Consider the following 27,927-nt stretch of genomic DNA (forward strand, 5'->3'; position numbering starts at 1 on the left):
CAGCAGTGTTTCCTCTTGCATCAGACGAGATATCAGTGCTTTCCCTTTAAAAACAGGGAGTACAAACATACAACTCACACGGTCACTGAGTGAGAGGACAAACACACGGCCGCACAGACATCCACTGCAGGAGCTGTCGTGACAAAATGTCAGATATGGTTAAGAGCAAAAAAAAGTCCAACACTTGGTGGGGAAAGGAAATGGTGGTTGTTGCTTGCTTGACATAACATGGTACTTTCAAATGTGATTACTTAAATGTGATTCCAGTGAGCCATTTTGAAAGAGAATGACCTTCGAGTCGAGTTTGGCAGTATTCTCTGACCTGGAAGTTAAGGTGAACTTCCAGCTTTACGGTTGTTTGAGGATCACATCCATATTAGGTGAACAGTGTTGGATCTGTTAACCTTTAATCTTAATAGTACCCCAAGTTTCATGACATTGCTGCAGCAGGACAACAATAATAAACGGATGCAAAAAGAAACCAAGGAGCTTTCAGGGTGCCTAACAGTGGAATGCGCCTAACTTGCCAAATCAGTCATCTGAGCTCAATCCAACGAATCATGTGTTCCACTTATTAAAGATCAGACAGAAGGGGGGGAAAGTAATTCCCTGAAACAAGCTGGAAGGAAAGATGGCTGCAGTAGAAGCTGAGCAGAGCATCACCAGGGGGCCTGATGTTATCTGAGGGTCTTACACTGCAAGAGATTTGCAAATGAGAAATCGCTATTAAATGCATGTTATGGATAATTGGGAGAACTTTGCCATTTTTTTTTTCTTTTCAAGATGCTGTGGTGAACTTGCTTGCAACAGAGGCAATATATATATATATTTGTTTTTTGGGGGGGGGCAGATGTGTATGGAGTTAGATCAGTCTCAATATTCACAAACGCACACAGAAGGATTCACAAATGTATTTCAATGCACACACAAATATATTTAATTCTATATAAATGTAAAACAAATCACAAGATTCACAAATGTATTTCTGATTCACATACAAATATTTATAGTTTTGTATATATGTAATAGAAATCCACAAACGTATAATATACATATATATTTAAAAAACACATTTATATCATCTTACATTTATATACAAACTGTTCAGTCTGCATTTACAAACTGTTTGACATTTGTGAACCTCACTGCATTTGTGTGTGGGACTTTTGAGACTCCCCTGCCGTGGTTAGATTCACAAATGCATTTTTTTCAGCAGGGAAATGTCTGTAGCCAATCAGATGTCTCCTTCCTATTCAGCCAATCACAGTAGCGTAGATTCAAGGGTATGTTTTAATGTGATCACATTCAGCGTTAGATCTGCGCAGACAGCGATTAGCCTATTGTCTATCAGACAATCTGATTAAGTCATCTTTATTCTGACCAGCACAAATAGTCCCTGTGATTGTCGTACTATATGGAAAGTTGTTTATCGTGTTGGGTATATTGACTGTGTGTCGTTGGTTTAACTGGTGTTGAATAAACTGGTGATATTACGGCCGAAGTGTTGGGTCCGAAGCTTTTGATGGACCCATTGTTTACTATGCTGTTGTTTGTGCTGGTCAGATTCTACCCCCGTTCTCTACTAGCCAACAGTCAAAGCGCGTCCTCAAGGACAGAGTTTATACTGGGAGTTAACTTACCACTAAATGAGACATGAGACGACGTAGTTTCTACACAATGCAAGAGATGAGCTGAGGTCCACTTCTAGAGCAATGGTGCTTGTGCATGTGAGGGGCGTGGCTTTTAAGGGAGCACAGAGGGGGTAGGTGTAAACAGAGCACTGAGGGAATGCTACTTTCAAAATCATCTTCGAAAATGACCAACCATCCCTTTAATGAAGGGTACTTCATTCAGCTGTGTGCATGACGTCAGACAGAGTTGAGTCTGTAGGGAGTGCTTTGAGAAGGCCCACTGTCTTTCTCTTCCTCTCTCCCTCTCCGTCTGTCTGTCTGTCTGTCTCCTGACTCCTCCTCCTTCAGTCCAGCCTGGTGTCCTCTCAGAGTTCCTCTGCCTCTCCTCATCTGACCGGAGTCTCTTCACAACTCATCACTTAAAACAACTTATCACCCACAGAGAGGACAAGCCCTTCACCTCAGCTCAGTACAGGTAGGGTTGTGTACATTTTAAGGGCAGAGAAGGAAGTTTAATATGCATTGCCTGCTAAGTTTTATAGTTTTATAGAGTGTCAAGTTGTAATTTTATGTTTGGATGTTAAATTGATTTGTGAAATTAAATTAAAAAGAAAGTTCAATAAGTGCAACTTAATAATAATGCCTCTTAAAAGCAAAAAGTTTTGTTTGAATCGTATACTTGAGATCTAAAGACAAAGCTACTTGTACTGAAATAACTATGATGTTATTGTAAGAGGCCTACATTTCCTCACGTCTTGTATGGAATAAGTTTATTCCTCAGACATGTTTCCCAAACCTCAGCAAGAAAGGCATTGGAAAAAAAATAGAAAAAAAAAGGTGGAACTGACCCCGGCAAACACCACAAGCGAGGTTTTTAAAACTTGAATATTTTGGCTAAACTATCCCCAGAACTGTGTTCTGCATTTTGTTTTATTTAAAATCATTTCAGGACTAAAACTTGAATCATATGTATCCTGGTTTGTCTGAGGTCAAACTGTTAACATTGGCGATTACAAAGTTAAATTCAGGGAATTTCCTGTTTATTCAGAGTGATGAAGTAGATTTCAGACTTTTTATTGTGTGGAGGATAACCTTTGGCTGACACCTCTTGAACATGATGTCATCATCACCATAGAAAGACATAATACTTGAACTGATGTCATTTTATCTGCACGAGGTGGTTTGGTGCCAGCAGGTACTTTGCATTTTACAACCAGGCATGAAAAGTTCTTTAGATATGTGCTGGTTCACTGTATCAAAGAGAGAAGGAAAGTACAGTGCAACACAGCAAACTGTTACCTCTCCTTTTATAGGTATTGTTGCTTCTAGCCTCAAGTGTTGCAGATGTTCTCTGTCTGCTTTATTTACCACAGAAGAGCTATGATGTGTATACAGTGAATGAAAAATGTACACACACAGCTCTCCTGTACGTTCACAGAATGCCTTTCGGAGGAGGAAATAAGTGCGGCTGCTGCCAGAAAACAGTCTACTTCGCTGAGGAAGTGCAGTGTGAGGGGAAGAGCTGGCATAAATCCTGCTTTCTTTGCAGTGAGTATTTAAGTTCTCAAGTAATCTGCTTTATTCCTCCACTGACTCCCACTTCATAAAACACTCTGAAATCACAAGAAGTGCCAGGATGGAATTTCAAATATTTGGCATCAGGGGATAAAAGTGAGCGTCTGCAGGGTTTCACTCAGATGTCTCAGTCCTTTTTTGGATCCAGTGGAAACATGTGATAAAGGATTGGTCTCCCTTATATGGCAGAGGAAGGTACACACACTCCCTTCCCCCCCCCCCCCCGACAGCACAGACTAGTATTTATCTGAGGCATGAAGTGGATTTGCCATATTCTTCTTTGAAATGTCACTCATAGTTTGCGGCAATGTCACAGCAAGACTTCTGTGAAAAATGTCAAGAGATATTTGAGAGTTTTTGTATGATGTGCTGTAGACGGTTGTGAGCTTAAGACGGAGATAGAAGTCATGGTTACTGTACACAACACTGATGTTGTACAAGCAAATTACTTATGGATCCATGCAAATTGTATCTTGCTGTTTTACTGATTGTTTATTTTAATCTCGTTTTTACCAATGGTTCCCTTTAAGTATTGATCATCGTTGTCACTTTGTCTATCATGTCTTGTGCTGTTGATTGTGTGTGTACAAGGAGGACGACTCACTCACCAGCTATGTTTACATGGACACAGCTAATCGGAATAAGAGCCTGATCAGAATAAAAATGCTTTATGTAAACACTCGAAAAAGACAGATCCAATCTGGCTCATTCTGAAAGAAAGTTCAGCTTCGGTTTATGCCGATTGTTGTTCCGACCATTATCCATGTACACACTTGATCCCATCGTTTCATCCTGGTTGGTGTTAAATAGCCTTACTGTGCATGTCTGAAGGTCCTCATGCACTCTCCCTGTTTAACGACCGCAGGGCAATTAGCTCTTTGCGTGTTCAGAATGTTTTAATTCTCATTAAATGCTTGACGCATGAACTTGATGTCACAATTAGATCACTTTATTTTGCCTCCATGTAAACTTGAAATGAAACCAAATCAACCTATGCATACAAACAGAGCAACCTAATTTAACCCAACATTACCTAAGAATAATAGCAATAAGATTTTTTTTATACCTAATACCAATTTCAATACCTACACTTGAGTACTGGCCAGTATCTCGTACCCCTCCAATACCAGTACCATAAAAGAAGAATCAGTAGACAAAAGGAATTCTCACCTAGAAAACAGCTACACTAAAGTTAGCCTCAGCTCAACTCTAAGCCTGTCCTGGCATTGTGAAACTGCTTACTGTGTTTTTTTGACATCTTTACTATGTTAGCACCAAACTGCTGTTGTTGTTTGTTTTCTATCATCTCATGATATATTATCTGAGATTAGAGCCTCTTTTCTGCTCAGACAGCCTTCTATGGTGGCAGCCTCACTATGTATACGTTAGAGCTGTAATGGAAAAATGCAATTTATGAGCAGGTGTTATGACCAGCTCGACAAGGCCATAACAGACAATGGAGGTCCACACAGTAACTTGCATATAAAGGTATATTTGATTCCATACAAAACCCCAAAACACACCATGTCAGAAGGTTGTCAGTCTTGGTTTGCAAGGGAGAGGGGACCAGGAAGCTGTGGCAGCCTGGCTTATATACCCTGCTACTCAGGTGTAGCCCATCTGCAATCAACAGGTAGGTGGGCGGGTCTCCCAACAACCAGCAGGCCTGACACCCGCAACCACCAGATGACACCAAAACCCTGAAACACATAACAACAACAGTACCAGGCGAAACATCATGGCCAGGGACGTCACAGGGGGCTATTCAATTAATTATGACATTGATCAGTGTTTCCGATCGATAACATTTTAGGTTGTTAACAAGGCCATTGCCAGGACTGAAATCAAGGTTGAAAATTAAAGTGAATCTGTTTGTCTAATTGTTTTCCTCCTCCTTTTTTGTTGTAAGTGGTGTGTAAGAAGAATTTGGACAGCACAACAGTAGCCGTTCATGTGGATGAGATTTACTGCAAGTCATGCTACGGCAAGAAATATGGGCCCAAAGGCTACGGCTTCGGAGGTGGAGCTGGCACCCTGAGTATGGACACGGGAGAAGGACTGGGAATAAAGCCTGAAGTGTGAGCAACACACCCCCTGAGTCCTGTTTCTTTTAAAATGGAGAACAGTATGAAGCATTTTGTGGATGCAGTTAATGTGATTATAATTAAATGAATGTCTGTTATGTGTAATTTGTATTTAACGTTCTGTTTCAATTAAACAATGTGTAAAAACGATCTCCATTTTCAGATGCTGGAAAGTCTTATCTGAGAGATGAAACAAAAAAAGGAACTACAGTATATTAGTTGCTATTCCTGATGTTATATAAAGTTGAACAGCTGATTCGTTTCCTTCCTTCCTATTATAAAGCTTTGTTTATTTTGACAGACAAGCACCTCATCGCCCTACAACTAACCCCAACGCTTCAAAGTTTGCCCAGAAACCAGGAGGATCAGACGTTTGTCCTCGATGTGGGAAAACAGTGTACGCAGCAGAGAAGGTCATCGGAGGAGGCAACGTAAGAGACTTAAGTGTACCATTATGTGTTTAGAAAATTGAACCTAAGAATACATTAAGAGATGATTTGTGAGTTCTTCTGAGTATAATCTTTCTGTGGTTGAACCAACGCTCTGCTCTCTCATCAGTCCTGGCATAAAAGCTGCTTCCGCTGTGCCAAGTGCGGCAAAGGACTCGAGTCTACGACTGTGGCTGACAGAGACGGAGAGATCTTCTGTAAAGGTCGGTTTATATTAAAAAAGGAGCTTAAGAACTTGGATGGTGATTTGATTCACTGATGGGTAGACAACTAAGGAGAAACTATGCTGATCACATATTGCCAAAAATACCAAACATTTCCTTCATACCATAGAAAAAAGCTCCATGAAGAGTTCCACTGGGCTTAAGGATATTTTTATGGCCATTTTCAATATTTGCTGACAGCAAACACTTAATAATATGTTGATCAACAAAGAAATTATACTAACGATAAATAAAAAATGGAAAAAAAAAAAAAGATATTGGCAGTCCCAAAATCAAACATGAATGAATTCATTAAACATTAATGTAAAGGAGTACATGCAACTTTTTGTGGCAACAGATATAACTAATAGATGTAATCAGTTCATCTACAATCTAGTAACATTTATTCTTCATCCAGCTGAGCAAAAGCAGTTACTTTAAATTACTTAAGACGGGACCAATAGGTCAGCGGCCCCTCTCCCCTTTTGCCATTTAGTATTCTCTATTTTTTTTATTCTATTTGAACACCGGATATGTATTTATTGACCGGTTTGAATAATCGGGCATGTGGCTGAAACATTCCCGGGTTCAGATACTGTGTCTCTGATCATTTCAATTTATTAAACCTTGTGTTACTGTAGCTCTAGTGTGTGTTTCTAAGTCTCTGTAATGTCATTGACAGGCTGCTACGCAAAGAACTTCGGTCCCAAGGGTTTCGGCTTCGGTCAGGGTGCAGGAACTCTGGCTCACTCGCAGTAAAGCCTGAAGGTTCATCTCTCCTGAGACTGACATCTGCGCTCTGATAACATCGCCTCTAGGATCCTTCAGTCGATATCTCACCTATTTCACGCTGCCCTTTCACTCCAGCTGAAGGCAAAGAGGAACGGAAAGATGAACACAGCTTTTTATCCCAGTTCACTGAGAGGTTCTGCTCTGAATGTTGCGTTTGAATGTGGATTCTGATGTCCTACTTTAAGACTGGTTAGAAAACAACTCACTGAATTCTAACTCTGTGTTTGGATGTGAACTTTATGCGAGTGGTTTACAGCATGCTATAAACTTTGTGGTAAGAAAAGGAAGAGACATTTGCACAGCTAATTGAACAGAGCAGAGTTTGACAAATGTCGAGTTTGATTAATATCATAGTCTGTCTGAGCAAGAACAAAATAAATCTACATTTGTCAAGACTGACAGCTTTGAATAAACAGCCTCACAGCATGCTTCTGTTACACTCAAAATAAAGAATTTATTTTTGCCCTAAATGTCAAGTGCTGTACAAACTGTTTCAAGATATGCTTTATTGCTGACATACAAAATAAATATTAGGAAAAGCAAAAATAAAAAATTGAACTTTTCTCTTTTTTCCTTCAAAGCCAAATTTTGTGAGCTTTACACAGTTGTCTTTGTTCTGCCTGTTTCTCCGGTCTGATGAAATCAGTGTTTATGTGTGCATGTGGGTGTGTTGTTATTCCTTCTAATCATCGTCAAACAGAGCAAAATGCCAGCTGTTGTGGTGAACAACGGAGTCGCAGTGCTCAGCGCCGTCACTGCCTGCGCCGAGGAGCTGGCACCCTGACCGGAGAGCCAGGCAGCTGGGATGATGGTGGTGGTGGTGGTGGTTTAGGTTGCAGCTGTTTGTTTTGGCACCGACTGCAACATGTGTGAGTCACATAAATGGCTAAATAGGTCGGAAATCCATGCAAAGATCAAAATATTAAAAGGGGTCTGATGAAAAGCCTTCATGTGTTGAGGATAATGGTAAATAACTGGAACAAAAACCTGATTAATCTCTGACCTTAGACATCTTGGATTTATTGAATGTTTGCTCTTAATGTGCTGCAGCAAGTATGACAATAACACCGCCTAGTTTAAGTCCCTTTAGCCTTTTATCCACTAGAGGGCAGCAGAGTGACCTAATCTGACAGTGAGTCATCAAGTAAAATGATTCTGTTCGTTTAAACGTAGAATTAAAAGCTAATAAATTATACCATAGATTGTATTTTCAGCTAATGTATAAATTTAAGAGCATTTATTTATTTTTTTGCATAAATTGCATTGCTTAGCTATCATAATAATCATTTACATACAATCAAAAATGTAACTGTTGTTTTCTAAGCCCCTCCCCCAAACACAAACTGTCCAATCATAGCTTTGCAAAGGTAGCAACACAAGATTTACTGTCAACTTTCAAATGATGAGTTCGAGCTTGTTGTGCTTCCCAAACCAAAAAACACAAGAGCAAAAATATGAGAATCAAATTTCTTCTTCAAAGTTATTCTTATTGAATTTTGGATAATTACAGACATTAACACAAACAGATCCCACCCGAGAATCAAATTTCATGTGTTTGTCTGCTTCAAAATGAGCTACACATGCTAGCATGCCATAGCTAACTTGCTTCCTATTAACAGCAGCAACTGTGCATTAAATTTTCTAAGGAATATTTCATACAATCTTATTTTTGGTGTTGAAGGTAATATATAAGGATTTAAAGATTACACTCAACCCATGATACGATACAGTATGTTTAACAATACTGTATAACGCCCAATCATAAAAAAGGACTGTTTCACTGTAGCCAATCATATTCAGTCATACCACGTGACTGTGCCTGCCCACTGACTGCCAAAATAAGTTTCTGTTGCAGCAAATTTGTATTTAGGATAGAGCTTTTAACTTTAATGTAGGAATGGTTCTATGTGGAAACTACTGTATAATACACTGCTCTTTAATCCCCTGGCATCTCTGCGTATGAGTCAGTGTTTCCTAGAGACACTCCAGCAAACACATAGGACTTTGTTAATCCTGCAGCCATATATACTGTGGGATTATAATCAGCTGCTGTGAGCCAACAGTCTGAATCCCTGGGTCCTAAATCAAATCAGCATCAGAGACTTTAAAGTCCTGAATCAGCGGGAGCGAAAGAACAGTCCAAGTGGAAATTTCAACTGTCATACCATGCAGATGAAGTTATTTTATACATGACTCATGCAGTGGTGACAGGGAATAAGAACAGGCAGTAGTTTCCGATCCTTTATGTGCTGACTATAAGTTTGTAATAAACAGCGGAGTTGGTGGGCCAGCAGGTCAAAGACACTGTGGTGTCAGGATGTCTGCAGCTCAGCAGTTCTCCCACTGAGCGGCATGTTGCTCTATTCAGACTGCTGCTCAAGGTGCCATATTTACATCGCAAGGGATCGACGGAAGCAGCGAGGGAGCGCAGCGCAGGGCTGTGTGTGGCGCTCCTGCTGTGCTTCCTAGCACAACTATTAAGAGGTTAGAAGCCTTCTGAAGCAGACATATCGGCCTGTATGAGCATATCAAGTGACTATCCGTATCGGCTACTTTGGTGCATACATCAAGTAATATCTGTTCAGTCAAAAAACAGTTCATTTTATTACAAAAGCTTTTTCTCTTTCACCAAAAGTGTGCTATAAAGATAACAACTATCGCTCTCCAGAGTGTCCAGCAGTGATGCACATACATGCGCAGTTACTTTCCAATTGAGTGACCAGAAATCACGCAATAAATATGGGACAAATCAAATATCTAATAAAGATATCGGCCAATATATCGGTATCAGATTTTCTCTCTCCCTAATAAAAAAAAATCCCATATCAGTCGGGTCCTGTAGCGACCTCTACGGATAGCCTTCCCTCTATAGGCTATGCCCCATCTCCCTTTGTCTACCTTGTGATCAAAGATGCTGTGTCATTAACAAGTGTTACTATGAGACCGACTCTCAGTCTGAACTTCTAACTTTGTGCCTCTGCTGCACAAGCTGAACACAATTCCACCCGTAACACAAACCCTAACCTCCTAACCCTAACACAAACCACCAGACACAGGAGGATTCATTGAAAGACTGATTGTCCTTGCATGAGTGAAATTGACTTGAGTTTGCACGTGCAGACACTTTCATCTGTGTTTATAATTCTGCACAAACGCACACAAGGGCACACAAACACTAATTTGCTCAGTGCAAGAATCAAAGAGTGGCAGCATCACACGGAGCAGCAATTTGTCTATGTTTAGGCTTTAGCTAAATGTACAGTGGAAACAGAATTCCTAAGCTTAAACCGCGGCTTAGCTTCGTCTGCAGCTATTATCCTAATTAGACCGAGGGGGCCCTGCAGTCTCAGGGGGGACGGCGTACATTTCCTACTCCCTGTTGGTAGGCAAATCACCTCAAGAAGACACCTGTAACTATAAAAAGAGTTTGGATTCCGCTGCTTGAGTTTACTACAAGACGAAAAGATAACAAGATACTTCAGCTTTCAGTAAGACTTGTGCTGTGTGTAGGGCTGAACAACACTGGTGAGTTAAATTAGAGATCTCACTACAAGGTTTATATAGTACAGGCATGTAAAAAAACAGAAATAAAAGATTAACAACTACATGGAAACTCCCGAAGTGAAAGTTGATGAGGATGCTATGTCGATCCCGTCTTGGCACACTGAAAGGTTCACACACATTATAACAAAGTAGCAGAAAGCCGCAATCTGTCAACACAACATGACAATCACAATCACTATTATCCAGAGACCTCCCCCTCTCATAGTGTGTGTGTGTATGTTTGTACTGTGTGTGTGTTTCTATTTAAATCTCCCTGTGATAGAGGAGGGACAAAGGGGAGCAGGAGATATCACTGTGTAGTGTTCTTCTCTCCATCACTTTGCATCCACAGCATCAAGACACAGAGGTAAGGCCTGCAATCTCTGATACACTACATTCATTTAACTACTGGGTAAATTACTTCAATAAAAGATAATGCTCTCCTTAAGTCGGGTGGTGTTGTATTGGTTTGATCTAAACTGAATTTTTACTTTTGGATTGGATCAGTTTGACGAGAAATATTTTTTAGTTTTTTTTTAATGAAGTAGACAAATAATGTGAAAATTTAAGACACAAATTGAGGTTATTTTTTATCATGGAAAAATGTACCTGTTGTTGTCTTGACTTATCAATTAATAATACATTTTTAAAAAGTTGCATGAGCCTGGCAGGACCTCTTAAAAAGGCATCTTATTCAGTTAGACCATTACTCTAAAACCTTTTAATATCACAGACAATGAAGCAAACACTTTAATATGACTCAAATATCAACCACATTAAGATTATTGGCTAGTTGGTCTGCTGTTAGCTGATTGAGTGACTAAACATAGTTTAAAAGATACACTACAAGGTTTAGATGAAAACATAATTTTTGCTCGAACTGCATAACAAATCTGCTATCAATGCAGTATCAATAAAACTGTTGTATTTTGCAATATAGATGTATATTATGACTAAAGTGAAAATGACGGTTCAGTGGTATCATGACCAAACAGAACAACAATTTCTGGGGATATATAGGGGGTAACTGATTTGAAGGTCTAATACACCCAGAGATAGTGTAATGAGAGATACCACAATATATAACAAGGATATTCAAGTGTAGAGTTATTAATCGATTAGTTCTTTGACGGAAAAAATTATAGGATATAGACATAGACAATAGAAGGTTTGTTAAAAGGAAGAATGCCAGACATGTCCTAATTACAAGGTTAAAAAGCTGCTTTTGAATGTTTTTTTTTTACGTTTTATTTTGGGCTTTTGTGCCTTTATTTTGAGATAGGACAGTCAATAGAGTTAGAAATCGGGAAAGAGAGAGAGTGGGGAATGACATGAGGGAAAAGAGCCACAGGTCAGATCTGATCCCGGGCTGTCTGCTTGGAGGACTATAGCCTCCATACATGGGGCGCATGCACTGACCACTAGACCACCTGCGCCCCCCAAATGTTTTTCTTATGTGATGGTAAACTGACTCTCTAATGTCCGTCAGACAAAGCAAACCCTAACCCTATGAATGAAGAAAATAATCAAAAGGGAAATAAGTTGGTTGAAACCTTAAAGAAATTGATGACAAAATTACACAACCCCAAAAAGTATTAAATCAACCAAACTATGTACAATAAGCACATTGATTTCATATTTTTCAATGTGATGTAACTTTAACTTAACCGGCCAATTGCTGTGTAAAGTTAGCCCTGCATCACTCAAGGCTTCGGTCTTCTGGGAATTAAGGAGCCGGTCTATATTTGTGTCTTTTATCCAGGGGAAAAGTGAGGGTGCAGGCAGGAAATGTTATCTGTTGGGGCCTTGCATGCTTCACTTTGCTCCCTGGCAGATAGGTGTGTTATCAGCACTGAGAGGTGACTGTATGAGTCCGTCCATCAGGCTAAGACATGACAATGCATGATCAAGTAAACAAGAAAACAAAGAGAGGGAGGGTGGCTACGTGAAAAGCTCCATCATCGAGTAATGTCTTACATATACTTGACATTTGACTGCAAAAGTGCAATAAACTGATTAAAGTCAACACTTTTAGACAGTCAAAAAAGATCACTGGATGTCTATAAATACTGTACATTTCCGTTGTTGTAACACTAGACAGTCGACTCGTGGTGGAATGTCTCCATAGTGGATCTAAAAGGAAAGCTAAAGTTAAGACCCTTTGGGGCACTGGGCACAAGTGGTCCCCTCGGCTGAGCACTTCAGAGGCAAAAAGGTTTTATTTCTGTCTTCCAGGGGGAATCCAAATAGCCAAGATGCCTGAGAAAGCGTAAGTGTCATTGTGTTTTTTGTCATTGTTTCCATTTCCAAAATCAGTGTTGGATTCTTACAGCATATGGAAATTAAGTATAATATGGAAAATGTCGAATTACAGTTCATTACAATTGTTGTAACTGAACGCTAACACTTCCTTTTCTGTGTCTGCTGTGTCCTCTTTTTCAATTTCTACCGACAGGCCGGAGGTAAGATTTCAAAAGAGAGAACTTAATTTAACCCCCAAGTAGATTGGTTGCTATAAATTGTCACACTGAATATCTATAAACGTGTTCTTCTTTTGTAGAATAAATCTAAAATCTCGGCCTCTCGCAAGCTCATGCTGAAGGTGAGTCCAGCTTGCACAGACTGCATCTTCAATGAGTGAATCGAGCCGTTAGATGTCCTCTGTGTTTGGTATTTCAGAGCTTGATGGTCGCCAAAGCCAAAGAGGAGCTGGAGCAGGAGATGGAAGAAAAAGAGGAGCAGAAGGCCAAGTACCTGGAAGAAAAATCTCCTCCTTTACAGGCCAGCAGCATGTCCTTAGCTGAGCTACAGGTATGATTTACATTCATTACAGAGTTGTTCATTATGCAAACTAAAAATGTGAAAATGATCTAAGTTACTGAAACCGTGCATCTAAAGATCAATTTTTTTTTACTCAGAATGAGAGAAACTGAACTTCCACTGCTCTCTTTTTTTCTCTATAGACGTTGTGTGAAGAGCTGCACACTAAAATCGACACGGTGGACGAGGAGCGGTATGATATTGAAGCCAAAGTCATGCACAATAACAGAGAGGTAAACGGAACACTTGATAGGAAAGATAACAATGTAAAGCTGTGTTAATTGTTATTACATCAGCCAAAGCAAAATAATATTTAAATATCAAACTTGCACCAATTTAACCCATTGATTGACCAATAGACACTCTGATAACATTTTCCTGTGCCTATAGCGCCTTTGATACCGAGACTTGATATGGCGATTACTCTAATACCAGTGGGATAAATACACTGACACAGACCTTTTTGTAACAGCTACTTCTAACATATGTCATGTGGTTACTATCATTACCAGCCTGGATAAACACAATGAAGAAATCAGTAATACAGTCCGTTGTGTCTCAGGGATTTATCCATTCTATGTGTACTTTCTCATCATTCTGGACGCTTTGTAATGAAAACCGTTTCTCAGATCTACGACGTTAACATGGCTTAAACCTGGAGCATAACAGAAAGACACCACAACAACATTATGGGCTTCCCATCCTGAGCGTGAGGTCATGGCAACATGGCCGGCCGTCATGGGAATATTGTCCATATTAGTTTATGAAAAAGGTATAAAACGGGCATGCAAATCACTCGTTGGGGCGGGCCGCCCCCTTAATATAATGGTAGGGGAAACACTGTATTGGATCTGTGTAATCGCAGATACTTGATACCATTTCAGGCCGTATCAGAGGCTTTTTCCACAAGTAGCTGCATGAGGACAAATCAAGTCAAAACACCTCAAATATTTACCTTCATATGAGCTCACACAACAATGGGACACCTTTGTTAACTTCCTCTCTACTGTCCAATCAGATCAAAGACCTAAACATTAAGGTGCTGGACCTGAGAGGGAAGTTTAAGAGACCCAGCCTGAGGAGGGTGAGGGTGTCTGCTGATGCCATCCTGCGCTCCCTGCTAGGCTCCAAACACAAAGTCTCTCTGGATCTGAGAGCTAATCTCAAATCAGTCAAGAAGGAGGACACGGAGAAGGTGGGTTTGGGAATAATGTGACTAAATACAGAGCGAGCCGAAGGGATGCTTTTGGCAAAGGAACCACACAGCATGCAGCTGCGGCAGAGATGTTTCAATGCCATCATTTATGTTTGCACCTCAAACCTTTGGCCGTCATCCAGAATTAGAGCGACTGACAAAGAATAAACCAACTGAATCAGCTTTCTTAGTTTCCCAAAAGACAAATATGCCACTGACACAAGGTGACATCACATCTCTGTGTAAGAGATTCCCAAAGGGCTTATATGGCTCCAGTTAAAGAGATTAACTCTTTTTTTTTAATCTATTTGAATAATTTTAGACTTTTGGATGTAAGTTGCATTGGTCTAAATTTGCAGAACATTTTTAGATTACCACCTAACTGGTGATGATTTGAATGATTTTCTTCCTCTGCGCAGGAGAAGACGGTGGAGGTGAGTGACTGGAGGAAGAACGTGGAGGCCATGTCGGGGATGGAGGGCCGCAAGAAAATGTTTGATGCAGCGAAGGGACAAAACCAGTGAACAGGTGTTACTAGAGAAACAGCTGGCTTACTGTATATATTACATCAGATGTCATCACTTGTAAACCAAAGAGCGCAGAGTGCAGCATTAACACACAAACCCTCCAGTACTTAACAACATCACAAAGTACATGTCTTCATATGTTCTGTTTGTTTTGTTTCATTATCACTGAAATAAAAGCTCCAGATGTGGCATCTCTTGTCTCTTTGGTCGTTTAGGGCATTTTTTCAAGAGACAGTAATATGATAAGCTTTCACATCAACCAGGTCTATTGTTTATTGTCATTTAGATTTGTGGATATATTTTTCTGTATTGACATTTGGTGTAGGTCTAGGGTCGTGGTTGTTGAAGTGTAAACTTTATTCCTTCCTCTTTTCGACATCATGTCACACGATTGTTTGCTTTGTCTTCAATGATATTGTCCTGTATGTTTACTTTTCATCTTAACTACTGCGTTTCTTATTAAGTTATCTACTTGTAGTCTATTTATCAACTTGCCTGAAGTATAGATATTAATCAATCAATCAAATGTAATCCAGGTCAAATAAACACTACAGTTGTTAAATCAATCAGTTGAGTAACATTTAGTGAAGACCCACAACAACTGAGGCTACAAGTAAATATAGACCTTGTTGAAAATATTATTTGCACTTAGTCACAATGGATGATTATTTCCAATAAATGTAATATACTAAAACATCATCACGTGCAGCAGGAGCAGACGAAAGGTGTCGTAAGCAGCAGATGGCCTACCTGTCGTAGCCCGGTAAGGTGAAGCAGTGATAGGCCTACGTGACGTCTCGGTGAGGATTAATCCTCTCGGGAAAGTTTGTCTGCCCGTGACAGCACGACACATACCGCAGGTGAAAGGTTATATCTGTGGTTGAAATTGTTTTGACCTCCAAAAGTCCAAGTCTGTCCAGAAACAGCATCATTTTCTCTGCATCTGAAGTCAACATTGACCGCGGTGGAGAGGGGGGGGGGGCTAAAACAGTTAAATAGCCCGCTCACCTGCTGTGAAGGATGACGTCACGCGTCATTCAAACTTCTAATTATTTTTTTATACCTCAGTTTTAGTGACTTGACTTCTTCTGCATTTGGATTAATCATAGTAGGCTACAGGCAAATAAACTCTCAAGTCACAAAATTATAAATACAAACATGGAAGAGTCGGTTTTTATTATTTGAAAGTTATTTTTTACGTCATGAGTCATAGGGTTTTTTGTACATTTTTGGCTACAACCTTATAGGCTGTTACATTACTGTTTATGGTGATGATTATCGCTCCCATAAGAACACAAGCTTTTAAAGTTGCATTCATAACTTCTGTTTAGCCTCTGATCTTCATGCCCAAACTTGTTTTGATTGTTTAATCTGATTTTTTAATGGCCCCAAAAACTACAGCTGAATCGTGAAATCCTTAAAGTGCATGTTTGACCTTCTTATTGGACAATATCAAATATTTAAAATAGGCCTACAATATGCCAATTTAATCAGTTATTATTGTTGTTATAATTTTCTTCGAAATGACTAAATACAAAGATCTAATATACTTTGCCTGTAACGTTTTGGCTAAGTTTTGCTACAACATTAAAAATAACTTTCATTCTTTTTTGTCACTTACCAATCTCTTACTCTCTGAAGGCAAAGATCCCAAAAGAAAACTTTAAAAAAGAAAACAGTAGCTTTGGATTGCAGTTTCTATTTCTGCCACAAGATGGCAGTAAACGCTCACATCCAGTCCACTGAGAAGTCATGATCAAGGTTATGCTTTATGCACAAGTTCAACAAACTAAAGATGTTATCAATCATGGGTGATCGAGACTTATCTGAGCTGAACATCTCTGTCTGGACACGTATTGTTTCATGCTTTTAAAGACTACACAAAGAAAATGCTTTGTGTTGTTTGTTTTAGTTGAGTCAGCTGCCAGACGGGCGGAGTTCACAGCAACACAAAGAGGAGGAGAAAGTTTATTCAGTACTGTGATTGTATGATTTCAAATGTCGCCCTGGCAGATTTTACTGAATCTTTTGATGGTTACGAGTAGCGTAACACTTTCTAAACATTTAACCATAACACGTATTTATTGAGATGTTTATTTAGGATATTTAATTATCTACAAGCCATGTTTGTCCTTGTCTATTACAAAAGTCTCTTTTAAGGTCATGTTTTTAATTTGAATTATCTCTTCTGTATACTATGAATTTATGTAAGCATGATGTTGATATTTATTTCATCATGTGGACACCAGCCGTTTTTTCTCAATTCAGTTTATTTAGGAAGGGGACAGTGCAAATTAATAAAACACATGATCATACATCATAGAAATGTCAGAATTAGCCAAAACGCTACTTGTCATCTGTAGTCCCCTGGCCTCGATGTTAAAGAGGCTTTTTAAAATACAAATAAACAAGGAGATAAAGGAAAAAGAACATATTTTTTTGAACATAATAAACAAGAGGGAGTATTTATGGATAAATCGTAATGCATGTATAAATAAAATAATAACAGTAAATTGAAACAAATATACAATATTAATCTACATAACAAAACAGCCTAGATTATTTAGACAATAATAAACCATCCTGCTAAATGATAAAAGAATGAAAAGTAAATGTATACAAACCTAAAATATGATTTTTTTTTTGTTGATCAGAAAATGCTTTTATTAAAACATGACCAACAAGTGCTTTTTATCACCCAGCCTGGTTGTTTAATAATCTGTCTGCTTTACATTGGTATCTCCTTCTATTCTATATTTTGAGCTCTTTTGTATAACTTGTCTCTACGTCTCTGCGTCTTTATTTATGTCTTTCAAACCAATCGCCCCAAGAAGGATTAATAAAGTTGTTTGAATCTAATTTAATTGTCAGCCTTCAGAAATCTGATATTGACATTTCTCTTTTCCACGTTTGTGAATTGACTTTCATAAACGCCCAAAGACTCAAGAGTGCAACTAGCCTCAACAAGATTTAAGACATGAGTCCAACTTGTCTCCACTGACTAGAGACTTGAACTCACTCCTGAAGGCTTTAAGAGAGCCGCAAACAATTTGTAAACAAAGCCAGGAATGAGGTCGGAGGGGGAACATCATTCAAGTAAACAGACTTAACATTTTGGCGTTGACTCAGGAAAGACAATCTGTGATGTTATGATCCAAACTGTGAGGTCAGGTTCAATATTAACAGCAAACAGAGGGAGTATCAAAAGACTTGGCATGATCATAAGGGAGTTGTTGATAACATGCTGTTGCATGCAGGACTGAGGGCAAATACTAAAAATTAAAGGTGAGGTGCAGGAGATGGAGTCACTTTTATTTTTCTCATTCCACGGGTAACCTGCTGTGGGAACAATGCACAAACATTTGACAGCTAACATCTCCAGCCTGTGGAATGAATGTTCCCTGTCACTGTAAAGTCAATATTTAAAGAGCTATCAATTGATAGTAATACAAGGTTAATAGTCTGTATATGCTTGTAAATCAGAGGAGCTTCAGCCGTCCTTTTGTGTATTTCTGTGCACACAGGAGCACAGGATCACATCCAGCCTTCCTCATGCCACAGCTGAAATATTGTACAGTAATCCCGTGCTGTTATGGCTCCGTTTTTGCCGTGTAAAAATAGACAATGCAAGTCCATGGAGAATGCATGTTTTCCCAATACGAGTTAATGCCATCTGCCATCTGTTTGCAGGTATGTGCACACCCATTGTAGACACGGGCATGGTGCCGCCATGTGATCCGCTCCTGGGTTTAAAAGCTTAAGGCCCACAGAGAGGAGCACAGGATACAAGTTCCCCATTGAACATCCTCTGAAGAGCACATCACACTCACTTGGTAGGTCTGCCTGCTCTTCTTATATGTTTTTTTTTAATCAGTTATCAGATTCTTTCAACACAAATATTCAAATTGGGCTGTTTTTAAAACTTTATCAGTCATTATGCTTCTTTGAATTTGATTTTCTTGTGCAGGCGCTTCATCATGTCAGACACAGAAGAAGCAACACATGAGTGAGTAAATCTTTAGTCTGCACAGATTTTGGGGCGATAATAATAAATGTATGCAATGCACAGATGGAATCAATTCTCACAAAAAAAAATGATGTGTTGTGTTTTTCTTTTCTTTCAGGGAACAGCGTAAGTCATTTTGTCAGGTCACAGATGTGAAAGAGATGAGTTGTCACAGTTTGTAAATGTAGTGTAGCTAAGGGGCTGCAGATTCACACATCTGGATGCAGACAATTGCTTCAAATTCGCATGACTTTTGTGAATATGCTGAATGTGTACAATCCATAAATGCATTGATGTGTAGACTGCTTTATATTCTTGTTGCATACACTGACCTCTTCTCTTTGCCTCTCGTTCGCTGTGAAGAAGAGGAGGATATTGTTGGTATGTACTGTAATACAAACAATATCTATTTGAACAACGTTGCTTTTAAATGCCAAAAAACTAAATTGCTGCTTGTAATTTTTTTTGCCACTTTGTAACTGCTTTACACACTTAAGCCATGCATCTCTTAGTTACTTAACACACTGCATCTGCTAAGCTGCTGGCTTCACCACAGCTTACTGTATTTTTGGCGTGCTGGTGCCACCGTATAGAGGCAGCTGCTGGCTTTGAAGCTTTTGTGCAGGATCGACCTTTGACCCTCAGTCAGTCCTGTTTGTCTGCGGCTGGAGATAGTTCAGCTTCTCTGAACATCCCAGCAGATATGTTCTTTCAATTCAAATAGCACGGTGGGTCACCATCGGAGAGATAAAAAGGTCATATATCTTTATTTCTGTCTCCACTGTGAGGTGGTCCAAGTGGGCCACCGTACAGCCCCTCTGTCCCTGACACTAAGCAGCACCTGTCTTCATCTGCGTCGCTGTTGGAGAGCAATGTAGGTCAGCTTACGTTCTCAATAGAGGACCTTGGGGAGAAAAGCGCCCCAAGCACAATGCTCACTTTCATTTTAAGGCCTGTTAGAGGTCCGCTAAAAGCAGCTTGGCTTACCTTTGCTGCAGCAGAGAGAGGTTAAGTTTCCCTCTGTGGCTAAAAGGACTCTGACAAAAGGGTCAGTATGACCTTTTGTCCAAAAAGGTCAATGAGGAGGACGGCACTTTTTGGGACAAACACACACATTTTAGCTGCAAATACATCTTACGCTTAATGCTGCTATTGGAATCTGGTGGCAAAAAGTAATGTCTCTCCTTCAGTGATGATAAGATGTATCCAATTTAATGTATATAAATGATGAACCTTGTGAGTGCACTTTAATTTAAACATAAACATTTTAAAGGTTTTTATTTGCACAGCTTAATTAAAAAAATTATAATTAAATGCTTCCGATTTCATAAAATCCAGATATCGCTAATCTCCAATACCTGTATATTTAGAGACCCATTGTACAAATCACTGTTCGATTAAAAGTCCAAATTAAAATGTCAGGTTGTAGAATGTAACACGAAATCCCACAGTTCAAGCAGGAATCTAAGAAAAGTACTGTCACTGTCAAAAATACGCATAGATCGTAGAAATACATTTTGATCTAAATGCTTTTGAGATTATTATTTTGTTTGCTCTCTAACTCTTCATGCTTGCTTTGCACAGAGAATGAGGAGGAGGAGGAAGTGGAAGAAATAGAGGAGGAGGAGGAGATGGAGGAGGAGGTGGAAGAGGTAGAGGAGGAGGAGGAGGAGGTAGAAGGTAGTACAGCTTATGCTAATATGTTTTTGCATGCCTGCAGTAGATAGAAGTGACTGTAATCTTAATACATTGTTGTAAACCATGACGTGTTATTATCAGGTGTTAAAATGTAAAGAATGATCGTCACTGTAAAAGGAAAACCATGTTGGTGCATTTTCAGATTGGTCTTAATAATTATTAGAATAATCATATCTTGATTTTTTTTTAGCATCTTTGAAAAAAAATGTTTACAAAGTGCGTCAACATAAAATGTGCAAACTGGATGCTCAGAGGGCAACGCAAAAGTTGAAATGATTAACGTTGTAGCTTAATACTCACAAAGTGCCAAAATGAGCAGGAGTTACATGGTTTGTCTTCAACAGTGATGACTTCTAAACAGTGGGATACTAAACGTGCAGCTACCGTTTCTCTTCCATTTGAAGTTAGTCATTATGGTTCAGATTCCAATATTTAACACTTTAATATAAACCTTATATTATGAAAATATGTGTATATGTTTTTGAGATATTAGCATGTTTCTTGTATTTTCTCATCTCAATCAAAGGAAATCCATTTTAGAAATAAGAAGTGCATTTCTGTGTCACAAAGCAACATTGATTTATTTTCTGTTTCCTGTGTAATTTCTTACACTGAAGTCTTTGTTCTTTGTTCTCTGTCGTTTTGTTGCTAAGCCCTGCCTCAGGTTGAGACACACACAAGTTATCACTGCAGGTCATCTAAAGCTCGCTTTTTTAAAACTGTCAGAGAGAGAAAAAAACACGACTGCATCTTTTACCAGCTCTGTTCATCAGCACTGACAGCAGATGTTATCTGTCTGACTCTGTCACCTGCAATATGTCAGAGGTCATGCCAGCTCCATTATGATTGACAAGTCAATCCATACTGACACCCAGTTTATTAAGATAACGTCATGACAAACCAGAAAATACGGAAGCCCTAAGAGGGAGGTTCGACAAAAAATGTAGGTGTTTCAGAAATCATACATCTTTTATTTTATTTGTTTTAATCAGGCATCTTTTAACAACAACAAAAAATAAGTTAGATACATACTGCCACATGTTTTAACCAAGTCGAGTTGTTAATTGTTCTCATATACCTGTAAATAGTTTTATACATATATTTTGAAATCTATAAAATCAATTCAAATTTATTTTTAACAACTTAGAAAATAAATCCTTTCAAAATAAAATTTCACTTGGAAATACTTAACTCATAACTGCTCAAAGATAAAAACACCAATCAAGGAATTCTAAAAGAGTGACCTGGTAAAACCTTTATAAACCCAACAGTTCTTTAGTGAGAAACACAAAAGAAACAAAAACGTATTAGGTTCAGATTTAGAAATGAATCACAAGATTTGTTTTTATAACTTGCCTCTAACTTGCCATATAAAAAAATAATTTAGTACCCTGGTGAAATAATGTGTAAGGGCTTTATTCATATTTATTTTATCAAAGCACAGTAAGTTTTTTAAAGTAAAAAAATATATATTTTACTCCCACATACATGCAATGATAGAGATAAACTGGTACAATTACTTTAACAAAAAAATCCAGATGTCAACATCAAGATTGAAACCAAATAACTACCTCCAACTAAACACATTTCTACAGCCGCATATTCAATTTAAAGACTTCATAACACTTTGAATCCACTGTGATCTTGTTCATGTGGGTCATCGTTCTTCACATTTCACCTCTCACTCAACGTCGACTTTTTACTGACCTTGTTATCTCTCTGCAGACGGGGCAGAGGAAAATGGAGGTATGTATGACAATTTGAGGAAGATCAGAGGAAGGTGTTGAGTGAAGAACATGTTTGCTATATTACTTTTAATTTATGTTTTTTTTAAACTTATAACTATATACTTTGTTTTATTTTCATAGAAGATTCAAAGCCCAAGACAAAGTAAGATCAGAGTTGAAACATCCTTATACCTCATATAAAAACACAATTCTTCATGATAGTCACACAAATATTTTCTGATTTCTATCCTTAGGACTGGTTTTGTTCCTGGCCTGGCACCTCCTAAAATCCCAGAGGGGGAAAAAGTTGACTTTGATGTGAGTTCATCTAATGATTGCTCTAAAGTTACTCCTGCAAGCTGTCTGTGGAGTTGATTTCTTGATTATATTTCAGCTCACACTTTGACCTCTTCTTACGATTTCAAGGACATTCACAGAAAACGAATGGAAAAAGACCTGAATGAGCTCGGCACGCTGATTGAAGCTCACTTTGAGAAGCGAAAGAAGGAAGAAGAGGAGCTTCTGAGCCTCACTGATCGCATTGTCTGTTCATATCTTTGTCATTCAATGTGTTAAATGACACTTTTAGAATTCCAATATCACTCATATTTTTGTCATTACTGTCGTATTTCAAGTCCTATTCTGATTTTACAGGAACTGTTTTTGACTGTAACTTTTACACCTTTTCCTCATTAGGAGAAACGCCGATCAGATCGAGCAGAGCAGATGAAGATCAGGGCAGAGAGAGAAAAAGAACGACAGAACAAAGTTAATGTACGTATTGAGGAAAAATACTTTGTTTTAGATCATAACTGTGGAACAGATGAGCTCCCTTAACCCTGTAAGATGTCTAGGAAGCCCAAAAAAGAGAAACTGACATTTCAGAGTCTGACCTCAGGCCAATCCCAACTATGAATAATGCTTAAACTTCATTAAGCAAAGTACAAAGAATGAAATTAATCAAAATATGTTGATAATGGTTGGAGGCACATTTTTGTCCCCCAGGAAGAAAAAGCGAGAAAAGAAGATGAAGAGGCAAAGAAGAAAGCGGACGATGACGCCAGGAAGAAAATGATTCTTTCCAACCTGAGTTTCACTGGATACAAGGTGATCGATTCCTGACCCTTTTAAAATACCCACACACAATGAACTGTACATTGTAGCTAACCACCACATGTGTCCTTCCCCTGACCAGCAGACACAGACTGGGCCAAAGAGACAAACAGAAAGAGAAAAGAAGAAGAAGATTTTAAATGAGCGACGGAAAGAACTGACTATTGATCACATGAGAGAGGATGCCCTTAAGTAAAATAAAAACAAAAACATTTCCTGTTCCTCCTTTCAAGCCAAAGACATTAATGATCAATATGAGATACAAAACTTCCATACTTCATCCTGTGAGCACTGCTTTACCTTTTTTGTCCATGCAGGGAAAAAGCAAAGGAGCTGTGGGAAAGGGTGCACCAGCTGGAGGCAGAGAAGTTTGAACTTCAGTATCAGGCCACAAAGCAGAAGTATGAGGTAACATATCACAAGGAAATGCATCACACACAAAAAATGTCTTCATTCTCATGTGTACATCACAAACATTGATGAACACACAGACTCTGGGAAGCAGGCCAAAACAAAACAGGCCATGACAGAAAGAGTTATGAGATACTTACATAGGACAACAGATAATATCTGGCAACAGATTTCACAGCTCCCATAAGTGGACCTCAGCCAATGATAACTTGTGCATTGACAGTGATGAAGGAGAAAAAGTCTTAGCTGCAAGCATGTTTATTACCCTGCTAATTAGCTTAGGTTTTAGCTCCTCTTCCAAGTTATCATACATAGACAACACAAGGCTTAAAAAGAAGTGTGTAAATCCAAGCTGAACTAATAAACGAGTACTTTTCATCAATTTTAAAACACCTAATTAGGTTAACTAAATGAAGGACAACAACTTCAAGTGGCAGGAATTTCAATTAAGTCAGAAGTTGAAGCTACAAATGAGCTACTCTGCTAGCTTGTTCCGATTTAGCACGACTAGCTAGTTCAGAAAGTGTTAGCCTAGTGTACTTTTACATTGTTCCCTCCATAACAGAAGGTTTGGTCATTTCCTTTAATGAAAAAAAAAATCTGTTAATAAGCCACATATGAAATATCTGAAACAAGTAGGCCAAGTAGGTTTATTTTGGTAAAGCAAAGGCTAGTTAGCTATCTCACAACCAAGCTTAATTTTCAGAACAAGCCTCACTATAATAAACAATTTCCACATTTTTCCTTCAGATTTTTTTTGAAGCAGTACACTGCAGCAGGTTTTTAATAAACATCCAAACACATCTTTTTCTTTGCAGGTCACTGTGCTGAGAAACCGGGTCAGTGACCATCAGAAAATGTAAGTCAATTTTGCTATGGGAACAGTGGTATGTGTTTTTTTTTTTTTTAAAGGTATCATACTATCCTCCTTTTTAAACAAGTTAAATAAGTCCCAGAGCTCCCTGAAACATGTCTGTGAAGTTTCTTGACAAAAATCCACTCTGATCCTGTATTTGATCATGTCTATAAGCCCCTCTATTTCAGCCCTGCTCTGAACAGGATGTTTCTGTGTCTGTAGCTTTAAATGCAAGTGAGCTATGTCTGACCACGCCCCTCTCTAGAAGGGGATATGGCTTGGGCTTTCTTGCACCGTGCCCAATTGTTTACGGTGAGAAGGCAGACTCAGAGGGCAGAAAAAACACCTAGCTGTGGGAGTGACACCCACCTGGGGGAGAGGTTACTGCCCTTTGTGATGTCACACAGGGAGAATCTCCAAAACAGACTGTTTGAGCACTCATTTTCTGAAAAATGGAGCAGGCAAAAGACGGAGAGGATGATCTTCTCATATTTTGGGGACTAGGTACGCATATTTGTGTTTGAAAAACATGGTAAAGTGTATTTTGCATAGTATGTAACCTCATTCGGCATGTAAGCTAAATATTGAGAAACAGCAAGAATAACATATGTTCAAAGAGAGACATAAAAGGCTATTTCTGTGCAGGCCTGTATCACCACTTTTAATAATTAGGCTACTTAACAAACAAAGTGAACCTTCTATAAAGATTGTATAAACTCCGAGCAAAGTAGAGTCCAGTAGCTTTGAAAGTAAAATTAGATTAAGTATTGTTCAGTTATTCCTGCACTCCACTCTGCTTTGATAGAATAAGTCCTTAAGTGACCTCCTTTATTTTCCCCCTCCTCTTCCTGGTTTGGCCTCCCTTCAGCTCCTCTCACATCACTGATCTCCGTTCGTTTGAAGCGGCTTCAGTAACAGCTGTTTGTGCCAGCTCAGTACATCCAGTCAAACAGGACTGGGAAAACAAAAACGCTCAAGCACATGAGAGGTGTTTTTATAAAGGGCAGGCCAGGGCATCTAAACAAAATATATGAAATTGCAACAGAGCTACAACAGCTGATAGATCTTGTAACTGCTATATGATATCATCTGGGTTCATGTAGCTCACAATAAAACAATGACTGACCCCTGCTGCCATCCAAATCATGTCAACCCTTCCTCCTGATCACTCAAGGATCTAAAGAAAACTTTAACAAGCTGATCATGTTCTTATTTCAGCAGAAGATGGAGACTGGCTTTGCAAGCATTTCGATTATGTTGCTGATATTATTCAACTGTTATTTATAACCATAAATTGTAAAAGCTCAGAGTGTGTCGCAGAATAATAATTAAATGTAAGTTGCAGGAGTCTTGTAGATGGGGTAGCAACAGAAGATAAAGATAGCAGGAAACTATTTGGTCCCAAATCCCCCTCCAAAAACAGACTGCTGCAAAGCTTTCAGTAGCTACAGTATCTGAGGCCAGCAGCTGCTTTCTGCAGAGCAGTGGTTCCCAATCTGTGGGTCAGGACCGATAGAAAGAGCCCCAAGATAATTATTTGGGTACAAAGATGGGACAAACTAAATCTTAAACATCTCTAATTTTTCCAGTACCTCTTGTTGAAAATTGCATTGTTTTGCATGTTCATACAGGCAAAAGAAAACATCTAACAGCTAATTCTGAAATATGAGCATAAAAGTATTAAAATAAAATGTTAGTAGTGGCATTATATCACGTTATGTTGCTTGAAAAAAGCAAGGCTTACCTCTCCGGCATGATTTTTTCTGAAATGATTTAAATTTCAAATTCAGCTGAAGAGAATGACTACTTTGAATCAGTAGGATAAAGATGTTCTGCAGACTTTAAAGGTCATGTATTATGCAATATACACTTGACCATGTTTTTCTAACACTAATGTGTCCCCAGTCTGTCAAATAATTAAAAAAAGTCCATCCTCTCTGTCTTTTTCCTGCTCCAACAGAAAATGTGTGCTTAAACAGGCCATTTAAAGATTTTCCAAAGTAACCCCTCCCCCAGGCGGATGACACTCCCACAGCTAGGTGTTTGCTCTGCCCTCATAGTCTGCTTTCTCATTTTCAACAATTGGACATGGTGCAAGAAAGCCAGAGCCACCCAAACCTTTCCAGAGGGACGTGGTCAGACACAGCTCATTTGCATTTAAAGCTACAGACACAGAAACAGCCTGTTCTGATCAGGGCTGAAATAGAGGGGTTTTATAGACATGATAAAATACATAATAATAAAATGTATAACTTGTTGAAAAGGATAATATGTGACCTTTGATATGTTTTAAGAGCTGTTAAATAGATGATATGAAGATGAAACACATGAAGGCAGGTTGTGAAAAGACATTTCTTTATAAATCTAAAAAAAAATCAGCATTTCATAAATGTAAAGATGTTTAACAAGGCATTCATTTAACAATTAATCTGTTTGGGACTTATCCATGCCCACATTTTAGCACTGATTGAAATTATGCAGCAGGTAGAGTCTGGACCTGAACCAAGAGGTGACTTTATAATTTCTAAAGTTTAAATTTAGAAGTAAAACAAAAGCAAAGAGCATGAGCAAAATAGCTCATACTATAATACTAATGCATGTACAAAGAAAGGTGGTTGAGTTCGCATAACAGATAAGGCAGGTTGTCTATATGCTGGCTTGTATTAAAGATTTCTGCTGACTCAGCTTTATTCTTAGTCCAAAGGGGAAGAAGCGCGGCCTGAGGAAGTAACACCTGACATCAACCTGCGAAACACTGGCATCATTTGACAGCCAAGAAATTACAGAGAGAAACGTGAACAACATTCTGATGCTTGAATACTAAATACTATGTTTATTTAACAGGGATTTGACAGGACGTGTGTGATTCATAATGACTTTAGCATTTAAGGGCACATAATTCGACACAACTGTGCTTATGCAACACCTACAAATATATCTGTAATTTCTAGAGTACTAAAAGTGGAACTGAGACCAATTAACTGGTTCTTCGGCCTTGGATGTTGTGTTTGCAATAAATACAAATCTTTCTTTAACAAGCAGAAATAGAATCTTTTATTACCTGTAAGACTTTGGTTCTTTCACTTGTGGGAACTTTTTGATGAGCACTAACTTCAAGATGGTCACATAAAGCCACACCTTGTTTAATGAGGTTGAATTGTGTTTGCCAAATTTCTCAGTCATTGTTTGCTATGGCAAACCAGTTTTTGCAATTGGCAGTTTTAAGTCAATTCATTTGGCTTAGAATATAAAGATTATACCTCTAACAGTGCAAAGTGATTAATTTAAAAGTGATAA

The 27,927-nt window shown here is 38.7% G+C and overlaps 3 protein-coding genes across 5 annotated transcripts; all 3 read left to right on the forward strand.

The window, feature by feature from the left end:
- The first annotated feature begins 1,954 nt into the window (after positions 1–1,954).
- Positions 1,955–7,296, forward strand: csrp1b (cysteine and glycine-rich protein 1b). Its single transcript, XM_065955176.1, has 6 exons — positions 1,955–2,106; positions 3,070–3,179; positions 5,116–5,284; positions 5,592–5,721; positions 5,849–5,942; positions 6,625–7,296. Exons 2-6 carry the CDS (start codon positions 3,071–3,073, stop codon positions 6,699–6,701), a joined length of 579 nt encoding a protein of 192 aa, XP_065811248.1. The 5' UTR covers positions 1,955–2,106; position 3,070; the 3' UTR covers positions 6,702–7,296.
- Positions 7,297–12,759: 5,463 nt separating this feature from the next.
- On the forward strand, positions 12,760–15,339 carry LOC109981751 (troponin I, slow skeletal muscle-like). Its single transcript, XM_029276763.2, has 5 exons — positions 12,760–12,879; positions 12,957–13,088; positions 13,241–13,330; positions 14,116–14,292; positions 14,712–15,339. Exons 1-5 carry the CDS (start codon positions 12,871–12,873, stop codon positions 14,814–14,816), a joined length of 513 nt encoding a protein of 170 aa, XP_029132596.2. The 5' UTR covers positions 12,760–12,870; the 3' UTR covers positions 14,817–15,339.
- Positions 15,340–18,543: 3,204 nt separating this feature from the next.
- Positions 18,544–27,687, forward strand: LOC109981749 (troponin T, cardiac muscle). 3 transcript variants are annotated; one of them, XM_065955172.1, is made up of 13 exons: positions 18,544–18,652; positions 18,787–19,206; positions 20,410–20,505; positions 22,249–22,269; positions 22,392–22,413; positions 22,505–22,568; positions 22,677–22,793; positions 22,947–23,024; positions 23,256–23,357; positions 23,446–23,555; positions 23,681–23,771; positions 24,593–24,633; positions 27,328–27,687. In XM_065955172.1, the coding sequence occupies exons 2-13, from the start codon at positions 19,047–19,049 to the stop codon at positions 27,359–27,361; spliced, it is 936 nt and encodes a 311-aa protein (XP_065811244.1). In that variant the 5' UTR covers positions 18,544–18,652; positions 18,787–19,046; the 3' UTR covers positions 27,362–27,687. The 3 variants fall into 3 exon arrangements, with proteins under 3 accessions (XP_065811244.1, XP_065811246.1, XP_065811247.1); XM_065955174.1 differs by having other exon boundaries at positions 18,545–18,652; positions 23,449–23,555; XM_065955175.1 differs by lacking the exon at positions 20,410–20,505 and having other exon boundaries at positions 18,550–18,652.
- Positions 27,688–27,927: the final 240 nt, after the last annotated feature.

This window comes from Labrus bergylta, chromosome 5, assembly GCF_963930695.1.
Source record: "Labrus bergylta chromosome 5, fLabBer1.1, whole genome shotgun sequence".
In the NCBI taxonomy this organism is placed as follows: domain Eukaryota; kingdom Metazoa; phylum Chordata; class Actinopteri; order Labriformes; family Labridae; genus Labrus; species Labrus bergylta.

Excerpts from the sequence above, each read along its gene's own strand:
- csrp1b (XM_065955176.1), top strand. The coding sequence starts at position 3,071 with ATGCCTTTCGGAGGAGGAAATAAGTGCGGCTGCTGCCAGAAAACAGTC. Across the intron at positions 5,722-5,848 it reads AGGTCATCGGAGGAGGCAAC|TCCTGGCATAAAAGCTGCTT; the intron begins GTAAGAGACTTA and ends CTCTCTCATCAG. Across the intron at positions 5,943-6,624 it reads CGGAGAGATCTTCTGTAAAG|GCTGCTACGCAAAGAACTTC; the intron begins GTCGGTTTATAT and ends TGTCATTGACAG.
- LOC109981751 (XM_029276763.2), top strand. Across the intron at positions 13,089-13,240 it reads TGTCCTTAGCTGAGCTACAG|ACGTTGTGTGAAGAGCTGCA; the intron begins GTATGATTTACA and ends TTTTCTCTATAG. Across the intron at positions 14,293-14,711 it reads AGAAGGAGGACACGGAGAAG|GAGAAGACGGTGGAGGTGAG; the intron begins GTGGGTTTGGGA and ends TCCTCTGCGCAG.
- LOC109981749 (XM_065955172.1), top strand. The coding sequence starts at position 19,047 with ATGCAGACAATTGCTTCAAATTCGCATGACTTTTGTGAATATGCTGAA. Across the intron at positions 22,569-22,676 it reads GGGAAAAAGTTGACTTTGAT|GACATTCACAGAAAACGAAT; the intron begins GTGAGTTCATCT and ends TACGATTTCAAG. Across the intron at positions 23,025-23,255 it reads AACGACAGAACAAAGTTAAT|GAAGAAAAAGCGAGAAAAGA; the intron begins GTACGTATTGAG and ends TTTGTCCCCCAG.